At 33.4% G+C, this 24876-nt stretch overlaps 1 protein-coding gene across 4 annotated transcripts in view; it reads left to right on the top strand.

Annotated features, from left to right (window-relative positions):
• Positions 1-11477: 11477 nt before the first annotated feature.
• The window catches only part of LOC148606000 (protein mono-ADP-ribosyltransferase PARP4-like), a 63039-nt gene continuing 49640 nt past the window's right edge, over positions 11478-24876 (top strand). For 2 of the 4 annotated variants that reach the window (XM_088544467.1, XM_088544470.1), the window contains exons 1-13: positions 11478-11969; positions 13479-13863; positions 14565-14710; positions 15015-15110; positions 16138-16308; positions 16962-17099; positions 17421-17600; positions 18224-18384; positions 20220-20348; positions 21132-21230; positions 22485-22668; positions 23338-23491; positions 23922-24052. In XM_088544467.1, coding sequence (XP_088400593.1) covers positions 13527-13863; positions 14565-14710; positions 15015-15110; positions 16138-16308; positions 16962-17099; positions 17421-17600; positions 18224-18384; positions 20220-20348; positions 21132-21230; positions 22485-22668; positions 23338-23491; positions 23922-24052 — 1926 coding nt within the window. In that variant the 5' untranslated portion in view covers positions 11478-11969; positions 13479-13526. Of the gene's footprint in view, positions 11970-13478; positions 13864-14564; positions 14711-15014; positions 15111-16137; positions 16309-16961; positions 17100-17420; positions 17601-18223; positions 18385-20219; positions 20385-21131; positions 21231-22484; positions 22669-23337; positions 23492-23921; positions 24053-24876 lie in introns of those variants that run through there. The other 2 variants (XM_088544468.1, XM_088544469.1) reach the window with 2 other exon arrangements.

Genomic DNA, 24876 nt, shown 5'->3' with positions numbered 1-24876 from the left:
TTTTCGTTATTTTTAAAACAATTACAGAAAATTTGCAACTTTTACAAACAAAGCAAGGCTGTATGTCAAAATGATTATCCTTTACAAAGGATATGATGTCATGTTTCATTTATTTTGATAAACAGTTTGTCGGAAAATGCAAAAGGCAACACTTCGCCCTATGCATCTTATCATTGAAGGAAACACATATCTTTAGTTTACTACAATTTTCTTCAATTTTGTGGGTAATTAAAGATTAACTATCTATTTATCATTGTGGAATTATATTTAAGATATTGTATGTAATATCATTTTTTGTTTTTATTTTGATAAGGTGTATAAAAATGACCGAATTATACCTACAATGATGTGAAGGAGGTAAACATACTTTATAATGTCAGTACTATAGCTGCAGTTGGATCAAGCACAAGTAGTAAGCCTTAAAACTCCTCTACTTCACAACATTACATACCATTCATTACAATATATATATATATGACCTGAAGAAAGATGAAAGGCGATCCATGCTACCGGCAAGGACCGTCAAAAAAGAAAGATAGCCATTAATGTCATTACGATTTCCAACGGTTCTGCAGAGAGTAATAAATCATAAAATTAACCTTTATCTTGACCTTTAAGTAAACATTACAAGATGTACACTGACATTTTCACATATTTATTTTGTCCAAATGCAATGAGAAACATGTAGTGTTTACTTAAAGTTCAATAGTTCAAGATAAAGTGAATTGCTATACATTTATTACTCTCTGCAGAATCGTTGCAACTCGTAATATCATTAATGCTATCTGTCTTTAGTCAGTCTGACCACTGTTATATACACATGCAATAAAGTTTTAGATTGGTTTGTATAAAACCATGTAACAGTGCTCCGAGCGTGAATGCTACAGAACATACTGTTTTTGTTCGGTTTCTTCATATCTTGTTATAATTATATCAATTGGTTTGTCACGCAAAACTAAATAAATATAATGGTTTGGGTAAATCAAACAGTACATTGAGACAGACACTAAGGCAGAAGTTATGTAAACAAGAGGCAGCAGAAAGAATCTACAAATTACGGAAAAGCAGGTATAGTACATCAGTGCAAACTCATCAGCTTCGTGGTGATTTTAGGTGCCTTTATACCTCCCTTTACCGAATCAATTTGTCGCCAAAGAATATACTCGAATTCTTTTTCAATATAAGCCTATATTTGTACAAGTTTGGATAAAAAACCAAAGATTTTGTGACTCAATTGTTTGAGCGTCTAACCTTCCTGTGGCAGTATATTTAAACAAAAAATTCGCTCAAATTGACATTTTTCCATGTTAAAACCCCTAGAGTATTTATGCTTCAGTAAAAAATGGATTACTTGGTACATGTATTTTCAATTTAGTTAAATAACACTATAGAAATAAAGTTGAAAAAGTCTATCCATATATCCATTACAGCCTTTATTTTGTGCATTATAAAGGTAGGACATCGTTGCTTCGAGCAGACAATTCGACTGTCTGTGTGGAAATAAACCCACTCAAATTCAGTTAAAGTGTGCCAAAGCTAATTTTTGTAGTCACATTAAGCTATTTCAAAAGACAACAAGCTATTTCCTGGGATAGTTTTGGCTTTAAATTACTATCAGGGTTATAACAGATTGTAAAAACAGTGTTCACTGAACAAAGACGATAAATATCTAAGACTCAATCGACAAAAACCTTCTGTCACAAACTAGGGTTCCCTTTAAAAATGCATAGAAAGATATAAATACTCCAAATGAAGAACGCCAAATAAGTTTTCTAGAATAAAAAAATTGTTGCCACAAAATACGGATGTCCCATGATACAGAGTGAATTACGTTACAATTTTGCTAGAGCTGTAATGCAAATGTAACTGACACATACGGTAAGTCTATGTGAGCAAACAAATACAATAAAATTATAAACAAGATGAAAATGAATTATTCACACGTAAAGGATAATGTTTTTATTGAAAATATACATGATTTTTATCCTTTTTCCGAATGTGTATGTAATTGTGAATTACGTTACGGTGTCTCTTGCATCTGTTAATAGTGATAACAAATTTTCCATATTCTTATTTATACATACACCAATGTCAGTCATAAATGACTCTTAAACGGATTTTTCACATTCTTGGTAAAGTACAAATCCGTGAATTACGTTACCGTGTATTACGTTACGGTAATTTCTTTTAAACGGATAAAAAGCACTGTTCTCGGAACAAATTAAATATTGATCATTATCAGTGACATCGCCTATCATACGGCATCTTTAGAATGGAAGTTGTGACGCGGGAACAATTATATTTGGGCGTTCCTGATGTAAACATTCCCTCTAGTCGTAACTATCCTTAATTTCTGTTAAGTGCAATTATTTAGATATTATTGATTTTTAGTTAATTTCATTTAGAAACGGAGAATGCATGTATAGATGTTATGACAATAGTATATTGCTATGTATGATATATAAATGAAGCATTGGTATATATTGCGGTGTAACGTAATTCACAACATTGTAACGTAATTCACCGTTTCATAAACTGTGTATTTTGGTTTACAGAAGATTGTTTAACATGACAACTTTTCGTGAGAAACATTAAATTAATGCTAAACAAAGATAGGGATAACTTTCGAAAAACAAATGCCATTCAAAAACGATTTAATCATTGCAAGAATTTAAGTAATCACAAAAACAAATATGTATGCTTCTTCGTGAACTGATATAGATAAATTAGTTTTTGTTTTTGTTTATTCAGATCACTTGAAAACAAGGAATATATATTGAACTCATGCATAGCTACAATAAAATATTTTATGATGCAACTTTAAGCATATACCAACGATCAATTTCTATTTCTCAGTTATATAGATGACGTAGTATCTTTAAACAATCATAGTTTCGGAGATTTGATACATTGCATCTACCCCAAATAACTTGAGATAAAGGATACTACAGGCACTGTGAAGTCAGCCTCATATCTTCATACCTACACGTATAGATCGATGGTAAATGAAAACTATTGACCAAACTTTACGACAAACGTGATGACTTTTCATTCAGAACTGTCAACTTTCCTTTCATCTCCGGCAACATCCCTTCAGCCTGCGTATGGAGTTTTCATATCACAACTCATACGTTATGCCAGAGCTTGCCGTAACTACGTAGACTTTTTGTATCGCGCTAGACTTCTTACAGTTAGGCTTCTGGAGCAGGGTTATGTTGCTACAAGTTTGAAGTCATCACTACAAATGTTTTATGGTCGTCATCGTGAAATCGTAAATCGTTATCATAATGGTGTATTCATCTGCACCATGAAAACTAATTTGTTCAAGGTATCATAGTTTTCCTTTCTACTTTTGTCTACCCTGGACTTTACTTTTTATGAGCAGCTCGGCGGATGTTTTTAGAAAAGCAGAGGACGATTACCCTACCGGTGCACCTGGTCCATGCTCCCAGTTTTTAGTCCGAGTTGCTCATTTACTTTTATTACTTTGTATGTATTATCTTAGGTAGTTACTTTATGTTCTTTGTTGTGTTTGTCTGTTTTCCAGATCTTGTCTTTATCCCTGGATTACATTCTTTTGACTTCCCTATAATCTTGGTTCCCTTGATTACTCTTTCATGTGACGTTACAATATCAGTGAAACTTAAGTTGTTTCTGTGAATTACGTTACATTTTAATTTTGCCATTATAATAATTTCTGCTAGAAGATTACTCGTTGGTCTTTTGAAAGTAAACCAGAATGCAATGGGGTACCCCTGTCGTGTCTGGGGTTGTCAGGCTATGACACGGAAAACCTGACCGCAAACCATAGTGGTGCACCGTGTTGGGAAAGATGCCACGTTCCTCGCACGTTAAAATACTCTACTGTGGTATTCTCCCGGAGTAGGAACCATAGGGCTCCGCCACAGGAGGCTAAATTGCCCGAACCTACCCACTTCTCCCTATTTCCAATGGCAATCAAAATTGCTCAAAATTGCTCGACCCCATTGTCCTTTTGTCCCGACCCATTTTTTATTTCATCATCATTTCATGGTCATCGCCTGAATATAGCTGAAATATTGCTGCTCGGGCGTTAAACCCCAACAAACAAACTAAAGTTGTTTTCAGTGTTCAAAATGTCTGGCCGCTTTTCTGTTCCTATCACGCAGGAAATAAGTAATAGAACACTTTAATTGAATTTGAATGAACTTGTTCCACTAAAATCCCCAAAATTCTTTCGTAACACACTGTTAGCCAATCATTTTGCACAGTATGAGTGACGCCGACCATCAGCTGACTATTCCTATATTTGGTTTAATTTTCGTTTTCGTGCTATCATATATTCTCAATACTGTTAGACCCGGCTTGCACTCATGTGGTATTTGTAATGCATGACGGACGGGGGGGGGGGTATTAACGCCCTTGGCTATCATCTGGGGTCTCTCACGGACGGTGTAAAGCACTGAAGCGTTCACACAATCCCGGGGCATGGTCATACCCGTGAATGTGAAAGAGTAATCAAGGGAACCAAGGTTATAGCGGTAATCAAAAGAATGTAATCCAGGGACAAAGACCAGACATGAAAAACAGACACACCCAACAAAGAATATAAAGTAACTAAAATCATACATACAAAGTAACAAGAACAAATGAGCAACTCGAACATATTACATTTTGCAGATCCAGCTATGAAACGTTGTTTGTATGGATTCTTGTGGAGTTTAGGAATCCAGTACATAGACGGTAAATCACAATCATCGTCCTTGGTAGAGAGACCAAAAGAGGAAAGCACAGATTTATGGTTTTCCACAATCTCTTCTTTGGAGAGTGTGGTAGCAGTATAGGTCTTATTTTCTACGTCTACCTCTGATAATAAACACTGGATGTAAAACGTTTTGCAGACAAAAACAATGTTGTTTTGGGCTTTGTCTGCTGGTACGACAACATATTTGTCATGTATAGTAGACAATGTTTTTGCTACATCGGGGTCTTTGAAAACCGATGTAGCCTTGGCACTCATTGACCTACTTAAAACTTTCATTCGTTTCAAAATTAAAGACCTCACAGAATTTAACCATTCTGACAGAGAATCAATGTCTTCTAGTTCTCGTTTTATCCATTTTCTTGCATAGTCCTCGACGGCATCTAGCATTTTGTAAACATTTTTCTCTGTTCATCTGGAAGATGATTTGGAATTATTTCTTACAAAGTATGAGGAATCATGGTGTACTCGGGGAAATGGGGAAATTAGTTGTCATGTGACCACGTTCATTCGTTAAATTCGTTCATTATCACGTCGTTTGATGTCGATCCGTGACATAATGATCCAATTTGTAATTTGTACGCTGTATATTGTACAGCCAACAGCATTTGCTGAATCTTTGACCCATCAAAATACTTTTGGGATAAAATCAACGCTTCCAAGTGCATGTAAGACAGAAATGTAGGTCAACTTAATGGTGCACGCTAGTCAATAGATGAGAAATCTCCAATGTATTATCCACGACCAAGAGCACACTCACGGCACGTGTGTTTACAATCGAATCTAAATATAAACAATCAATATTTCTTTTTGTTTTTCCATCTAGGATAGAAAAAAAAACATCTATGGCTTAATTTTCTACTTTTTTCTGAAAGACAATCGGCAAACTTTATAATTACTTTTTTCAAAATAACAAATAAAAGCTTTTGGGTAGAGGGTCTAAAAGAGGGTCGGTAGGGTGACCGGAAACATAACATATTTTTAGGCCTAATAAAATGGTCTATTTATTACTCCAGCAGTGCTAAAGGTTGTCTGGCAAGCTATTTTGTTGCAAAACACATTGCATTGAGGAATCTGTTGAGTTGGGGTAATCCAATTAGCTGCCCATTACAGTAACATGAAGTTTCGGGGACTCGATCTACATTATACTTATAGGCATTATGTACACGTAAAAGTACAGTGTCCAAGTAAGTATATTCCCGTGGAGCTCCAACGATTTTTAGTTTTGCTATATATGTACATGTCAGAATGCGTGTACTGACAACTCTTAATATGATTTTTATTTGCGCCATTTTCCTTTTTTTTTTACTTCCTGCCAATAAAGTAAAGTTTGTACATATACATAAAAATATACTTTTAAACACATTCATACTTAAACATTTAGGGTTTTATTAAGTATCAAGGCATCACTACTCCTCACGTAACTAAGTTTTGTTAAATTGTGAAGAAGACTTACGGGATTTAATGAAAAGGGAGATTCTAAAGTTAATGACAATGTTGTGAGGTACTGAATGTACATACTTGGTATGTTGGTTCTGAAACCAAATAAAACTGGCAGTGCCTCTAGACATATTTTATACAGCTGCAGAACAAGTATTATAGTATAGGAAACATTTTTCAGGCTATTTAGAATTTGATAAAATTGTTTGATACAAGAATTAGTTGAAATATTGATTTTGAAGTGTTAACCGTGAGCCAGTATCGATGGATTTAGCCTTAAAGTCCTTCATATACCGGTATTTTAATTTTGATTCATAAGAATTTTCATGACTGTAAGTTGGAAAACTTTACAGTTTTGCAGTTTTATTCTCTTTTGATATAGAGAACTGTTTAACTAGGACTAATGTAAAAACAAAGACCTTTCATAAGTATATATGTGAATTCTTAGCAAGTCTCACACACACACTGACTACTAATTTGGTCCTAAGGAAGAGTGAATGACAGGCTTTTTAAGGAATTGAAATGAAGCATGCCAAATTCCGAATCTGCCTATATATATATAATAGTGTCACTGCCAAAAAAATCGCGATCGTATATTGGTATGGTGCTCACACCGGCGTCATCGTCGGCGGCGTCCGTGTCGTCGTCCATATCACTTGGTTTTCATGCGATGACTTTAGTTATGGTTGATCAATAGTTATGAAATTTTGATATGATTTTACAAACCACTAAAGGAATACTCCTATTTAATTTTTAGTTTATGGCCTCTTCCGTTTTCAAATTTCGGCCATCCATGTAACCGACACATACCACACTGTTGGTTTCTGTTAATCTAAAAAAACCAAAAACTGAGAGTCCGAAATTTTACCTAACGTACATAAAGTGAAATGGTCAATCCTTAACATGACATATCAGGTTCAACACATCCATGCAAGTATACCTTCAAGAAAGAAGCATTGTCATGTGTATATGACTTGTCTTATGGTTATGGCAAGCCACTGTGGAATTTGTTCCCTATTTTTTTTATGTCAGTAGATATTATTATTATTCAAACAAGATCGAGGAAATTGGAAACGATCAAAAAGAGCTTTACAAACTAACGAACCATCTAATGGGAAATAAGCGAGAAACTATCCTTCCATCGCACACGAGTGAAGAAGACTTGGCAAATAAATTTGGAGAATTCTTTCTTGGAAAAATTGAAACTATCCGTAAAGAACTTAGTGAAAGAAAATTGATGATGATGTTCTTCGAGCTGACATCGAATTTACAAGCGAAACACTAACTTCGTTTCCACCGACATTTTGCGAAGAAATTCGTAAGATCTGCTCCAAGTAAATCATGAGAATTAGACCCGATGCCAACTTTCTTAATTAAGCCATGTTTAGATCCATCAAAAGCATAGTGAATAAATCGCTATCCGACGCAACCTTGCCATCAACATTTAAAAGGGCTATAGTACGACCACAGCTGAAAAAACCGGATCTAGACAAAGAGGTTTTAAAAAAACTTTCGGCCTGTTTCAAACCTACCTTTCATATCGAAAGCTGTCGAGAAGGTAGTTGCATCTCAAATTGAGCGTCGTGTGGAATCAAACAACGACGATCACTGATCGACTACAATCAGCTTATAAAGCTTATTATTCAACCGAGACCGCTCTCATACGGGTCCATCATGACATAACAACTGCTTTGGACAACAACTGCTATACAGTTCTTCTCATGCTCGATTTATCTGCAGCTTTTGCCGTTAATGATCACGACATTCTATTCAAAAGACTTGAATTTGCATATTCTGGCAGTGCTCTTCGATGGATTTGCTCTTGCTTATCTAATAGAACTCAATGTGTAGCCGTTGGTAATGTTCTCTCTGATGATAAGACACTTCAATTTGGTTTGCCTCAAGGCTCGTATTGGGGCCTAAATTTTACTGCATGTTTGCCAAACCGCTGGGCGAGATTTGCAGGCGTCACAACATGTCGGATCACGGATATGCTGAAGATACCTAGGTGTATTTGATAATAAAGCCTCTTGATGACTGGTCCGAGGTGTCTGCGAAATTAGAGCGATGTCTTTCCGATATAAGTGCATGGATGAGCTCTAATTTACTTAAACTGAACAAAGACAAAACTGAAGTTATCATTTTCTTTCCGAAAAATCGTTTAACCAACTTTCTGCTTGCTTTTGATGGGGCAATACTGACTGACGTACCATGTGTTAAAAATCTTGGTGTCCTCTTTAACAATACCTTGAGTATGGAAAATCAATCAAGTGCCATCAGCAGATCGTGTTTCTATCATATGTGTAATATTAGTCGTATTCGATCTCATATAACAGAGGACGACTGTAAAACTTTAGTCTGTTGGTAAGTAACTTTTCGGCTGGATTACGACAATGCTATATTGTATGGTGTTAATGCAGGGATTATAACGAAGCTTCAGCGAATACAAAATACCGCTGCAAGACTAGTGACAAAAACGATAAAGCATGAACATATCACACCTGTTCTTGTTGCGCTCCACTGGCTTCCGATCGAGTTTCGTTGTCAGTACAAGATCTTAATGTATGTTTTCAAAGATCTACATGAAAAAGCACCAACATATCTCCAAGAACTTATATCTGTTTATAGACCTGTACGAACCTTGCGTTCTGAAAATAGCAACCTACTACAAGTGCCGAAAGTAAGAACTAAATCCTACGGAGAGAGACGTTTTGATAAATATGCGGCCACTTTATGGAACAGCTTGCCCTCCAAACTACGAAATGTGAATTCCCTGGACGTTTTAAAAAAAGATCTCAAGACTCATCTTTTTAAACTTGCTTTTTAGATAACATACATTTTATTCATTTTTATCTGAATCATTATATTTTTAATTTTTAATTTTGTATGACGGTTTCCATATCATTTTTATTAATGGCTTCTTGAAGTTTCTTGAAGACTACAGAAGTTTTACGGTCGTCATCATGAACTCGTGGATCGTTATGGTGTATCCATCAGCACCATGAAAACTGATTTATTCAACGGATCATAGTTTTCCTTTCCTCGTTTGTCTACCCCGGACTTGACTTTTTATGAGCAACTCGGCGGGTGTTTCTAGAAAAGCAGAGCACGCTTACCCTACTGGTGCACCTGGTCCATGCTCCCAGTTTTTAGTGGAGTCCGAGTTGCTCATTTACTTTTGTTACTTTGTATGTACGATTTTAGTTACTTTATGTTCTTTGTTGTGTATGTCTGTTTTCCATGTCTGGTCTTTGTCCCTGGATTACATTCTTTTGATTACCGCTATAAACTTGGTTCCCTTGATTACTCTTTCTTGATTTTGATTTTTGCTTATGGTTCATTTTAATTGGTCTGTGTAAATATATAATATAATTTTTTTTTATGCATCCATAATATTATTTTTATCATTTTTTAAGTTCTGATATTTTATTTTGTACATTTTTGCATTCTTAATTGTGATTTTAATTTATGTAAAGCGCTTAGAGTAATTGTATCATATAATGCACTATTTAAATGTTTTGTAATAATAATAATAATATATAGTAACATATGTTAATGGATATATATCGACAATTAAATTATTGATATCAATAAATGGAGGAGTTTTCTAGACAATGCAAACACATTAAAGACAAAACGTATGCATGTATGTTCAAATTTGCTCTTCGGGCAATACCAATCTGTGTCCATACTTGTACTATATCAATAAATACTTCTGGGGTTCTTTTAATGGCGATTTTCGTATAGTCATACTTTACCTGAAAACAAAAAAATGGGATTCTCGATTTTTCCGTAAAAGTAACATAAATTCGACTCTACAAGTTATTGCTCAAATAAAACGTCTAAAATTAGGTTCCATTCGATAGGTTATGTAATTGTCTACATGAATAAATCAAGTAAAACTATTTTTCAAGAAAGAATTTTCATTAAATGTTAAAAATATTACCCCTGCCCCTAGAAAACTGGTCTCAGTATCAAACAAAATTCTCATTCACAGCATACCGGCACAATAAAACTCGTATTTTTAGGCATTTATAATTAAGATGATGAGGTACCCAACATATCTGACCAGTTCATGCGCTTAGATTTTCCCTTCGTGGTGACAATTACTAAAAACTCAAAAAGGGAATTTTCAGAATTTCAGAATTTCTTCTGTATCACCCGTTATTTCCTTTTTTTTCATAATACCATAGTGTAAACAAGCTTTTGTGTGGTACACTAAATCTAAATTTATATAACGACTTAAGTTAGATTTCAAATAAGCCCAAGTAATAAATAATTGGTCTTTTCTAAGTCAAGTGAGGTGAACAATTGTCACACCTACCCATGAAAAAAAATAACTCAACATAAACCGAAATGTTATTTTTTTCGCTTATAAAGGGTGAACAATAGACATGTTTGGTATTGTTCTAATTATCGATGAATCAAACTTATCTACTCATTTCAGGCTTATATTTTTCGGTTTCAATGTCAGTTTACTTCGTTTTGTAGATAGAAGAAGTTCGAAGAATAAAATAAAACGTAAAAAATGGATTTTTGCCTCAAAGAGGTATAACAAGTAATCAAAAAATTACAAAAATGCTTCAGTTTATTTTTTGGCGACAAAAAGATTCGTAAATGGGAGGTATAAGTGTACCTGAAAATCATATTTTGGTTGATGAGTGAGGCGCACGGGGGTTATTTCAGACCACTAACTAGTGTGTATGAAGATATATCATTTATAGATTTGAAGTTGCCAAATAAATGCAAATGTTAATTGTGGAGCTCATAGATGAAATTATATCTACTTAAACCTTTTTTTTTATCAAAAACGCTGTAGAAATGTCCATAATATAAAAAGGATAATTAATTCTAAAAATTCAGTTCAAAAAAAATATGCATTAGACGGTACATTATCTGCCTCTTGTGGATTTTTTTCGATGTATCAGAAATAAAACCATTACCACATTTAAAGTTAGACACATCATGGTTCTCTCTGATGAATAATTTATGAATTAAGTTAAATCGAAGATCAAAGAGTAATCAATGGTTATAGCGGTAATCAAAAGAATGTTTCATTCCTAATAAAAATTTAAATCAGAGTTCTATACTAACAATTCACAATAAGAAGCTTGTGTATTACGTTTGAAGTCGATCCTGGTTCTTTCCTTTAATATATCTTATCCCTATTTTTGCAATTTGACGATTACTTGTGGCATAAAATTGATATTAATTGATTCAGTACATGAGTTCTTTGATTTTTATAAACAATATTCGGAATAATACATATTCCGAGGTGGATTTCACAATTATATTTGTTTCTAAAAATAGTGCTTACATGTAGTTTGTTTTGCCCCTCCACCGGCTCCACGAAGAAACAGTATATACTTATATACTACTTGAAATGCGATGTTTGCAATTGCCATGACATCACATAAGACTGAAAACATGGGTTGAAATTATTCATTGTTTTTGTCATAGCGGTAAACACACAATTATCAACACAATAGACTGATAGTAGCTAAAAGTGCTATATGTATATTAATATTCCTATCGGGCTATGCGCATGTATTAAATTTTGTAGTCGACCTTATTTGTCTAACTAATCTCCCGAGGCAGTTGTTTCTAAGGGTAGTGGGGGGTGAATTTGAAGATCTGTGTGGCAAACTCGAATTGCCTGAAACAAGTGCCAGCTATTGTGACAGTCTCAGTAATAAAAGTACAGACTGCTTTATGTAATTCCTTTGGAGATTCAGTATGCCTAGAGGCTTTCTCTGATCTGGCGACCCACAGAGACTGGGCTGTCAAGGTACATGTATCAAGAGTCAAATGCATGTCATTTGGTAATTTTTAATTTTGAGTCCATACAGTGGGGAAAAAAGGGATGTGAAAAAGGAGAGCAGTGGTCTAGCTACTTCGCTTGAACAAGGTGCAGTGCCCACCCTTTTTAATTGATGCCCATGCCCTTTTTGGTGACACATGCTGCTTTTTTTTGCGGTTTCTCGGGCACTCTGCTGTTTTTAATCATGAAATTTGTTTTTTTCTCTGCATTTTCTTCAATTGAAATACCAGCAAATATCATTATTCTTCCATGAATAAAGTCAACAATAGATCTGTTTAGTGCATTGAAGAAATGATTTAAAGTTTTGAATTATTTTCACTTAATACTTAATGTAACCATGTGAAAATGTTTTGAAAACTGTTTTATTGAAAATATAAAACAATGTTCCCTAAATACCTTAATTCAGCTGGAAAATATTTGTACATATAATGACCTGAAAATTTTAAAGTCAAAGAGAGAAGATTGTGCCGAAAGTAATGAATTTAAATATTACTCTATTTTAATTGAAACTTGATTTTACCATTGTGTCCGAGTTATGTGCTAATTGATTACGAGGCTAAGGGTGCACTATACAGTTACATTAAGGTGCACTCTTTTGCACACCAAGTTACCCTTGTCAAATTTTATAAAACTAAAATTAAAAGTTGAAATTTGGCTGATATATTGTTTAAATGTAGTTAAGCATTTATACATAGACAGATGTAATATATGTAATGTTTACAGGTGTAATTTAAATGGAGAATGGTATTCTGAACGTTTCAGTCCCCTGCTGTATTACGTTCTCTCCTGAGCATCAGATGACTGATATTCAAAATACCCTATTTCGCACGATCTTTTGGAACTAAAATTGTTAGAGAATGAATCGAAAAGGGTCTTATTTTTGTTACCCTTTTTCCACCTACTCCATGCATGCGTTCATCCTGTGGTAGTGTCTAAGTGCCTGATATTTTATAAAACATAGTATTTGGCTGTTTGTTTTGGAAAGGCACCCCTGATTTGTATTAAAACTCAGTAATATTTTTTTCAGTATGTTACCATGGCTGCTGGAATAATTATAACAATAACCATTAAATTACTTATAAATGACTTGAACCTCCACACACCAAGGATTTCAATAATATGCACTTTTTAATGACAAAACACTAGAAATTTCTGTGCAGACTGCCTCATTATTTCAGCTTTATTTCAACAAAATGAGACAAAATTTTCAGAAATGACCTAACAGTAACAGTATTGTACTACCTAAAATAATTGCCCTTTTATCAATGACATTTACATGTAAAATTGGCCTTTTTCTGACTTGCACCCTGCCCTTTTCAAATCCTTACTAGAACAATGAGGAGAGCATGATATGACTCTCAGAAATATTTGGATATTTAAGTTTGTGTGTTTTAATAAGGTTAAAATGCACATTGACAAAAGAAAATTCCACTTAATGAAAAATTCTATCAAACTTGCACTTTTTTATATTTTTAGATATACTTGTATACATGAGGATAGAGTGATTTAATCTTTGCATATAAAATGGGAGAAATAGGTGTATTTCATAACTGCACTGTAGTGTTGGAGTTACCATCTAGAATGTCTTTCAAAGACAAAATGATGTGGAAGAGGAAGATCACAGGAAATGGAGGGATGTTATCGTACATTGTCACAAAGAAGGTGTCATTTGTCATTTTGTTTGAGGAGATCACAACAAAGACCAGTTTTAAGATTAGACAGTGCAAGAAATATTATATACCTTTATTAAAGAGTGATTTCATTGATGAATGCTTAGCTAAGAAGAAGCTTTTATCTAAGGATAAATTTATTATTGCTGGATTGTCTGAAAATGATGATTTTAAGAAAGGAAAAATAGTGGGTAAGATATCAATAACTGTTTTACATTACAGTATTGAATATATAACTAGTACATTTACAGACATGTCTTTTTATGCTATTTTTTTCCCTAAAAGTGGAAAAAATACTTTATAAATTTACTTTGATTTATCCAGGCATTTGATAAATGCCCACCATTTTTACTTTTCACCCACCATCAGTTAGGTGAAGAACTAGGCTTCTAATTGACATTTACCTTGTGTGTGTAAAAGGCAGATCAAGGGATCTGGGATTAGAATGGTGATTAAAAAGATCATAATCCAGGTATAATGATAAGACAAGGAAAAGAGATGCACACACAACAAAGAACATAAAATAACCAAAATATCACACACATATAAGAAACAAATGTAAATAAGCAACCTAAACTACTAAAAATAGGAACACCAGGTAAGTGTCCTCTAGCAACATCTCCTCATAAAAGTCATGTACAGGGTAGACAAAAGAGAAAAGTGAGAGCGAGGTCAACTTAATTTGTTGATGGATAAAACTACGGTAGAAGTTGAAAGATCAAATGGTTTGGCTTCTGACAGATGCAGGTATTGTGATAACTAAGACTTATAGACATACATGTACATATACTAACAGTAGTCACACATTAGATCTTAGTATGACATTGATAATTCTTTAGTCACTCATTAGATCTTAGTATGACATTGATAATTCTTTAAAATTTTATGAAAGGAAAAGTTCAAAAGAGTTTGATGAAGAAGAAAAAGAAGAAAGTTAATATCAGCTTAAACAATGTAAAATGTTGGACCTATACAGATCCAGGGGCCCCCTACGAACCTGATATACCTTATGTCCTAGCAAAATGGACTCTTCTGAAAGTAAGTGGAAATCTTCATCATATGGTTGTATTTAATATAATTCTTAGTTATTTTTAAATATAAAATGCAGTACTGATATAGTTGCTTTTTGGTAGTACTCATGTTTAAATTGACAACAATGCACACATACCATTACATGTAAAGTATCCTAGATTTTGGTTTGTTTTGCCCCAAATCTTGTTCACTATGGAATATATTTTGCTCTTATTAACATTTGCCATTGTTGATTTAGCCCATTGTAAAACATTCCAACTTGTGATTCCGATTGTGATCATTATGAACATGCATGAATATTTTTTTTCAGAATAAGAACAAGCTGCAGATATTAGAGATCCATGTTTTGACAGATGAAGATAAATACAGACTTCACAGTCAATCTGGATCTGTTGATGAAGTTAAAGTAATGTTCACTATATTACTCAATATAAGTTTGGCATTTTCATCAGTATTATTGGGGTACTAATTTTCATAGTTATAAGTGATGCTACCAAATCAAAAAAATAACCATATAAGAGCACCAAGGTAGAGAAATATTTTTGGATTCAAGGATTTGGAGATGATCTAGTGGAAGCACCAAGCTATTAAATAGTACTCTAGCTAAGAATCATGCAAAATGTAATTCATGGTTGGAATGCCTACATATTTTTATTTTTGATGTTTTATTTAAAATGTTATAGTAAGCAGAAAGTAATATGTGATTTTTCATATAACCCCAGGTCATAAGAGATATAAGTTATAAAGAATGTACTGTAAAATTCAAACTAAATGGAGGTAGATAACACTAAAATACAGTAGAAACCACTGGATTTTCAGTGTGAATTATCTCTTAAGAGCAGACATATTGGAATGAATGATTACACATTTCATAATATAGGCCTTTAAAGCAACTTAATAACAAAAATAAAAATGTGTAGCCTTTTTTGGGGTGTATCACATATTACAGAATTTTTTTGCATGATTGAATTCCCAAGGTAAAGATTTTCTTTGATATATATTTTCTTCTTCATTTTTTTCACATTTCTGCATGAACTGTAATACAAGTAATCTGCCAGTGATGTTATATGATATTATTGTAACATTTTATTGTAAATTTACATAATCATACATATTTGTTTTTCTCTGTACAAATGTACTTGTATTTTTATGGAGAAAGTTAAGGCTATACATTTTATGAGCCTGTTCACAGTATGTGTAGTTTAATATGTCTTTGTAACATAACATATACATTTGATTTTGTTTTTTGATGCAGACTATTTAGAATATTAGTTTATCACACAAATATTTTCCTGATTTTTTGTATTGAGTGGAGCAAGGTCAAGGACATTGTAAGTTGCCAGATAAACAATGGGTACATATATTTTTATAATTCATTGATTAGAAAAAGAATTCATGATGTGTTTATTCTTTTATTTATTGACATTTTTTAGAACATCACTTGTACATGTGACCCAACTGTGTGGTATTTAGACACACCAGCAGAAGCCCTAAGTGTATATGAACAGTTATACCGACAGTATACATCATCCCCATACAGTATGGCTACATTGACTCAACCAGCATTCTCTAGTAATCAACTGGGATCTCCAAAAGCTAGAATGGTAGGAAACTTCTGTATTTAGCTTCTTATTAGAATCATGCAAAGTTACGAAAAACTTTAACTCTTTACAAAATGCATTCACATTGAAGATATTTCCCATCAAGAAAACAGAAAATGAGTCTAAACAAATATAAAAAAGATGCAGGGGTTTGTTTTAAAATGTTAACTATCTTACATTTTAATTACCAGTCCATTCTGACCCTAGGCTGCTAATGGTAGGGGTGATAATTGGTGTAGAAAAACCCACCCAACAAACAATGCTTTTTCAGTCTGCATATACTATATTTTTTATGAAACAATACTCCTTTCTGTATGCAGATAAAAACTTTTGATAAAACCTTACATTTTGTACTTTCATCTCCTACTAAAATCAAACAAACAAACCAAATCAAGAACAATAACTCTTGCAAAGTGCCAATTTCATACACTATCTATATAGTTTTTATCTCCAAAGTGCAATAACTGAATGACAAACTAAGACATGTTATGTGGTCTATAACACTCTGAATTAGAAATAAAAGTGAATAAGGTGGGTTTGCATGACATGCATGAATCACCTGTCTGATTTTTATAGAGCCTGCAACTTAATTTCACATGTATTACCAGATGTCATTGTATTATATATATTTCTACTACACTGTTTCAAAACTTCAGATTCTGTCAGAGTTGTGTAATACATCAACAGAGATAACCAAATCTGTAGGCCAATTGGTAGAATTACTGTGGACTGAGGCTCTAAAGAATGCTGAACATGAGTTATCTGCCCCTCCTGCCTTGATGAAACCCTCAAAAGTTTGTAAAATCTGCATATGGTTTTGATGAAGATTAAGTTGTTTGAAAGTGAAATAAAATGACAACATAAAACACTTTGTCTATTATAATGAATTAGGACATGGATATCTTGAAAACTTGAATGTTGTCAAATACTTGCCCCAACTGGGTTTGAATTTAGTGGTTGAACAAGCTGTTTACAACAGAGCATTTATTCTGAAACTTCCATATTGTGTTAAGATAAATATGTTCATTTTATATTGCAAGTTATCCAAAGTGGTATCACATCCATATAATGAAAGAAATAGTTATTTTCAGCAATTAAAAATGAGGGTGTTTTAGGTTGCGCAGGCTGAAACAGTTCTGTACCAACTGAAACAGTGTTATAAACATGGCAACACAGATATGGAGAAACTATTATCTTTGACTGAAGACTTTTATGGAGCGTTACCTCATAAAAACCAACAACATGCTGAGAGACTCACCCTGTCTGAAGTGTCAGCTAAACAAGACCTTTGTCAGGTAGAATTACAATGAAATAACAATATTCGAACTGTTTAGAGTTTTATGTTCTTTGATTTTTTATGATTTTCATGAAAATTTACTTTTGTCGTTTTTTGTAACCAAATAAAGGATGAATATAGCACAGCAGGAGATTCTATCTTTGTTGATACAACTGATCTCCAAGTCTTTGGTTAACTGTTTTTAATTTTTTATCTTGTCAGATAACATTTCTATTATTGATATTTTGCTTTATCTAGTTCACATGGAAAATATGACTTGATTTTTACTTTAATTGATCAAACATGCCATTCTTCAGAGAAAATTTGATTTTGTGTGAAAAGTGTTTTTACATGTACATGAAATTCATATCAAAGTTTGCATATCTATCATAAGAACTTCATATTCACTTCATGTAAATTTTACGTGAAGCTCAATTCATATGATTTCCATGTGAACAATGTATGCTGGGAAGAGTTTGGTTTCATAAAAAATCTAAAATCCTCAAATTTTCAAATTGCCAGAAGTTTGGTTTGAGGATGGATTTTAGGAAAAACCAGTATTTTTACTAAACCTGACCCAGATATACAAATCCTCATACAGAATCAAAGGAGATGTGAAAACATGTCATGTTTCTTTTCCAGCTCATCAGGGACATCATTGGAGTAGGGGAGGCAACTGATTGGTCACCTCATGCTTCAACTGTTGCTAAATATAAAGCCCTCAGTTGTCATGTGACTCTGTTAGATCCATCATGTGATGAATTCAGTCATGTGACTAAATTGGTGGAAACAACTACTACTGAGTAAGATATTTACTATCCTGTACAGCTTTTTTTCCTGTATTATAAGCATTCTAATTAGATTTGTTATATAAATTATATAAATATACACATATAATTTTTGTGTATGTTCTATCTTGCATGTTAAAGTAAATGAAAATAATAACAATTTAGTAGTAAATTTTCAAAAGATTCTAATTTATGCTATTTTTTCTGTGGTTTAGGGAATCCTGATAATAAAAGCTCATAAAATTTTAAGTTCAGATATCTTGCATTAAATTTTTATTCTGTTAAATCTAAAGATATGAAAAACAGAGACCACAAAAATTTAATCCCCCCCTATTCATAGGCAAAATTTGGAAATCATGAAAATTGCATGCTTTATGGTATAACCAAAGAAAGGTTAATAAAGAAATTTATTTTCCACCCAACGTAAAAGCTATGAAAAGATTGTAATGTTACTGTGCAGTCCTGTCAGTCATTTGAACACTCGAATCACTATGAATATCTAGAACCATATTGATGGCCTCAATGCCAGTCACAGGTCAAGTCAAAGAGTTCAGTTTTCACACTGAAAGGATGCTATGCTTGCAATGGCCTAGTTAATTAAATTTGGCTTTGTCATAAATTATTGATATAAGAGAGATCTTAAACTTCATGGCAAGTTATCATCTTAATGTGATCTTAATGTGAATATTAATCACTAAAGGAAAGATCAATCCAAGTTACAGAACCTGCACTACACTAACAATCCACATCTCCATAGTAACCTACAGTTCAGTAACAATCCATATCTCCATAATAACCTACAGTTCAGTAACAATCCTCATCTCCATAGTAACTTGCAGTACAATAACAATCCACACCTCCATATCAACCTGTAGTACTATACCAATCCACATCTTGATAGTAACCTAAAGTACAGTAACAATCCACATCTTGATAGTAACCTAAAGTACAGTAACAATCCATATCTCCATAGTAACCTAAAGTACAGTAACAATCCACATCTTCATGGTAACCTATAGTACAATAACAATCCTGATCTTCATAATAACCTAAAGTACACTAACAATCCATATCTCCATAATAATATGCAGTTCAATAATAATACATATCTCCATAATAACCTACAGTTCAGTAACAACAATCCACATCTCCATAACAACCTAAAGTACACTAACAATCCATATCTCCATAGTAACATGCAGTTCAGTAACAATCCACATATCCACAGCAACCTTCAGTTCAATAACAATTTACATCTCCATAGTAACCTAATGTACACTAACAATGCACATCTCCATAGTAACCTGCAGTACAATAACAATCCACATCTCCATAGCAACCTAAAGTACACTAACAATCAATATCTCTATAGTAACTTACAGTAATATAACAATCCACATCTCCATAGTAACCTATAGTACAATGACTACCACATCTCCATAGTAACCTACAGTACAATAACAATCCACATCTCCATCATAACCTACAGTTCAGTAACAATCCACATCTCCAAAGTAACCTGCAGTACAATAATAATTCACATCTCCATCATTAAACAAATAGCATACTATAATTATTCTTATTTTCACAATTGATGGTTTTCGAACTTTTATGCTAGTATTTCAGTTCCATTCATGTTGAAAATTACCATATGCTTAAGGTTAAATGCATGTACAATGTGTTTATAAGTAATTTTTTTTTTTGAGAATAATAACTGATCGTAAAATTCGAGAAAACAAATACAATACAGTGCCAAAATAAGTACAGTTACAGTATACAAATACATGTAAGTATTTTTAGGTTGATAAGTACTGTCTGATGATTGAAAAGTTTGATTAATTCCATTTCAGTGTAAAGATTTTGAATGTTTACAAGTTAGAGAGAACTCTAGAGGATATATGTTTTATGTCTGATGTTGGAAATGTACAGTTACTGATGCATTCTTCAGGTTTCCATAACTTCCTAGGTATCCTGTCTAGGTGAGATTTCCATAACTTCCTAGGTATCATGTCTAGGTGAGATTCTAATTCAAACAAATGCTATAACATCTATACAAATATGTTTGTTGCAGCTGTCAATGATGTCTTCTGACAACAAATGTATGTCAGTTTAGACCATGTTTGAAATAAAAACCTTAATTTGAAACGTCAAAGGTCAACAGAGACATTAACAATGTTTATAATAGGTGAAAGCAAACATAAAAAAAAAACAAATTGATATGATATTCATAGATTTTACCAAAAGGTTTGAGAATCAGATAGCAGAAAAATTTCCAGAAAGTCCTAGCTTAAGTGTCACTGTCAAGACACTATACATTGAACAATTGTCTGATGGGTACTGTAAACATATTAATTTCGCGGTTGCTAATTTTCACTTTTTCTCTCAAATGATTATATTCACGGGTATCAATTTTTGAGGTTTCAAAAAATGATTACAGTTATAAAGTTTTAGTAATTGATTTCGCAGGTACTATTTTCTGCACTTTTTATGTCCAACATGAAAATAGGGAAAATTAGAACACTGCAAATTAATATGTTTACAGTATTCAAATGATCCCGATCAAATATTGAGCTTCTTTTTTATGTAAATTTTAGATTTTTCAATTTTATGTAAATTTTAGATTTTTCAATTTTATGTAAATTTTAGATCTTTCAATTTTATGTAAATTTGAGATCTTTCACTGCATGACTATATAGTTATCCCTTCATAAGAACTTCACTAAAGTTAGTTTGTTCATGGCTATATTTATGATCTTTTGACAGAGGGTTGTTGTTGCCAGCATTTGTAGAAGATGAGCATGGTATAACTCGTACAGATGGAGGAATGCTTGGTAGTGGTATATACTTCTCTAACTCAGCCAGGTAAATTACCAACTAGATAAATTTCTTTGTTAATGTAAACCTTAGGTAGTACAATACAGTTAGGTAATTTCTGAAAAATTTGGTCTCATTTTGTTGAAATAAAGCTGTTTTGAGGCAGTCCGCACAGAAATTTCTAGTGTTTTGTCATAAAAAAGTGCATATTTTTTAAATCCTTGGTGTGTGGAGGTTCAAGTCATTTATCAGTAATTTAGTGATTATTGTTATAAAATCCAGTAGCCATGGTAACATACTAAAAAAAATATTACTGAGTTTTAGTACAAATCAGGAATGCCTTTCCAAAACTAACAGCCACTTACTATGTTTAATAAAATATCAGGCACGTGGACACTACCACAGGATGAAAGCATGCATGGAGTAGGTGGAAAAAGGATAACAAAAATAAGACCCTTTTTGATTCAATCTCTCACAATTTTAGTTCCAAAAGTTCGTGCAAAATAAGGTATTTTGAAAATCAGCCATCTGATGCTGAGGAGAAAACCTAATACGGCAGCAGAATGAAGCGTTCTGGATACCATTCTTCCTTTAAATTACACCTGTTTACTATTACATATATTACATCTGTCTATGTATAAATGCTTAACTACATTTAAACAATGTATCCACCAAAATTCAACTTTTAATTTTAAGTTTTACAAAATTTGACAAGGATAACTTGGTGTGCGAAACAGTGTGCCTAAATGTTACTGTACAGTGCACCCTTATTATTTAGGGAATGAATTATATCTCCCATTAAATCAGGATAATAAAAGTTCGTAAAACAAGTTGACTTATCATTTATCATCTTAAGCAATTTAGGAGGAGTTGTCCTTATGAGGTTTTAGCATGTGAAACTTTTAATTTGGATTATCTCCCCTTGCAGTCCTCTTACAGCAATCATATTCTTTCATGCTAATCTACATATGATGCACAGCCAGACTATAAATTTCCATCAAAATCTCTTGATCAGTGAAGGAGTTGCTCTTACAAGGTTTCAACATGTAAAACCATGAAGTTGGATTATCTGCCGTTTGAGTCTTCTCTCAATGATAATGTTCATTTATGCAAACCCAGATATGATGCCAAACCATCCTGTAAATTGACTGGTTTTGGAGGAGTTACACTTACATGAATTGTGGACCGCTGACTAGGCAGAGAGATTGACGGACAAATGTTGTAAAACTATAATTAGTAGAGTTGTCATAAATTTGTCAAAAAACTTATTTGTAAGTTTGTTTTTAAATTTCTTTTTTACAGCAAATCTTTAATGTATTCACATCCGAGTGCAGTACATGGATCAAGGTTGTTACTACTCAGTGAGGTCTGTCTGGGGAAGATTTATCCTTCTACCACAGTAATCAGTACCCTTAAGGAGCCCCCTGATGGTTATGACAGTGTTCAAGGCGTCAAGACATCAGATAAACAGTTGACAGACTTTATGGTGAGTATAGGAGTCAGTTAGGGATGTCTGAAGATAGGACATATGCTCTAGGAGCATTGCTGATGTTTATGACAGTTCAACAGGTGTCTAGACATCAGTTAAACAATTGATATACTTTATGGTGATTATAGGGGTCCCATTAGGGGTGTCTGAAGATAGGATATACCCTCAAGGAGCCCCTGACGAATATGACAATTTAAAAGGTGTCAAGACATCAGATAAACAGTTAACAGACTGAGTATAGGGGAACAGTTAAGGGTATCTAGATATAGGAACCTCCCTGATGACAATGATGATGGGTTTTTTATGGTGTTGACTACCCTTTCAGGTATCACACAACTGCTCCTTATAGGGATTCTTTTAGTAGATCTGTTTGTAACATGTTGGTAGGGGAATCCAGCTTCCAGGATACCTGATCAAAGAACTGGATCTGAGTATGTCCAACTACCAGCTGGGTATTTCTCAGCTTTACCTTTCTTGGAGAAATGCCAACTGAAGAGAGTTTACAGAATGTCATTACATAATACTCTCAGTTGACTATAAGTTGAATGACACTCTGAGGGAGTATGATGACAGTCTTTGTCATGGATAGAAGCTCCCTTTAATGTTTTGATGTATTTTATTTGTACAAGTTACATTTTATTGAGGATGAAGTAATGTTCATTGTAGGATGATGAGTTTGTAATATACAATCCAAGACAGCAAAGAATGAAATACCTTGTTGAGGTCAGTCTACCTAGCGACGAAGTGACGCCATTAGATGACATGTCTTTGACCTTGACCTTAGAAAAAGAAACTGATATGGAGGTCACTGAAGACATCAGTATGTACTATAATATATAATGTGAATATACATTAGCCTGGATGATCATGTATTTAATACATAATTTAAATCTTAGTGTAATGTATATATTTCAGCTTTTGTCGTACATCATTGTATGTCTCTCTAGTATCTGTCCTAGGTGCTGCTAAGTCACATCAAATGTTTCAAATAATTTTTTTGTTATCTTGTTATATTTATAAAGTTAACTTTCACTTTTCAGTTGTAATTGCTTTTGATCTTTATGTATATAAAATAGTACCATAAAAACTTCAGTATGGAAGCTTACTTGTTAGTTATATAATCATATATAAAAGTTACATTTTTTTATCTTCCTATATTTCTTGTGAGAAAATCAATTGAAATTTTGGTTTGACATACATGCCTTCCAAAAAAGATACTATTTCTATTTGAATTATTTTGTCTGTTTAAGGTCTATCAGATGTGAAGGATGTACCAGATCCTCTAAATAAAGTAACAGCTGGACTGATAGGCAAGGGAAAGAAATCTGTACCTCTAAAATCTGTCCATGTCAGAGCTAACCTATTAGACCTGGTTGCTAAGGTCAGTATTCACAGGAAAGATCTCTCTAAAATCTGTCTATGTCAGAGCTAATCTGATAGACTTGGTTGCTAAGGTCAGTATTGACAGGAAAGATCTCTTTAAAATATGTCCATGTCAGTGCTAATCTGACAGACTTGGTTGCCAAGGTCAATATTCACAGGAAAGATCTCTCTAAATTTGTCCATGTCAGTGCTAATCTGATAGACTTGGTTGCCAAGGTCAGTATTGACAAGAAAGGTCCTATTAAGTCTATGCATGTCAGAGGTAATCTGATAGACTTGGTTGCTAAGGTAAGTATTCACAGGAAAGATTTCTCTAAAAATCTGTCCATGTCAGTGCTAATCTGATAGACTTGGTTGCCAAGGTCAATATTCACAGGAAAGATCTCTCTAAATTTGTCCATGTCAGTGCTAATCTGATAGACTTGGTTGCTAAGGTCAGTATTGACAAGAAAGGTCCTATTAAGTCTATGCATGTCAGAGGTAATCTGATAGACTTGGTTGCTAAGGTAAGTATTCACAGGAAAGATTTCTCTAAAAATCTGTCCATGTCAGTGCTAATCTGATAGACTTGGTTGCTAAGGTCAGTATTCACAGGAAAGATTTCTCTAAAAATCTGTCCATGTCAGTGCTAATCTGATAGACTTGGTTGCCAAGGTCAGTATTGACAAGAAAGGTCCTATTAAGTCTATGCATGTCAGAGGTAATCTGATAGACTTGGTTGCTAAGGTCAGTATTCACAGGAAAGATTTCTCTAAAAATCTGTCCATGTCAGTGCTAATCTGTCCATGTCAGTGCTGACCTGTTAAGCTGTTAAATGACCTT

The sequence above is a fragment of the Perna viridis genome, chromosome 9, assembly GCF_037379345.1.
Source record: "Perna viridis isolate PV_CMFRI_1.1 ecotype Kerala chromosome 9, ASM3737934v1, whole genome shotgun sequence".
Taxonomy (NCBI): Eukaryota; Metazoa; Mollusca; class Bivalvia; order Mytilida; family Mytilidae; genus Perna; species Perna viridis.
This window is presented reverse-complemented; position numbering and strand designations above follow the sequence as displayed.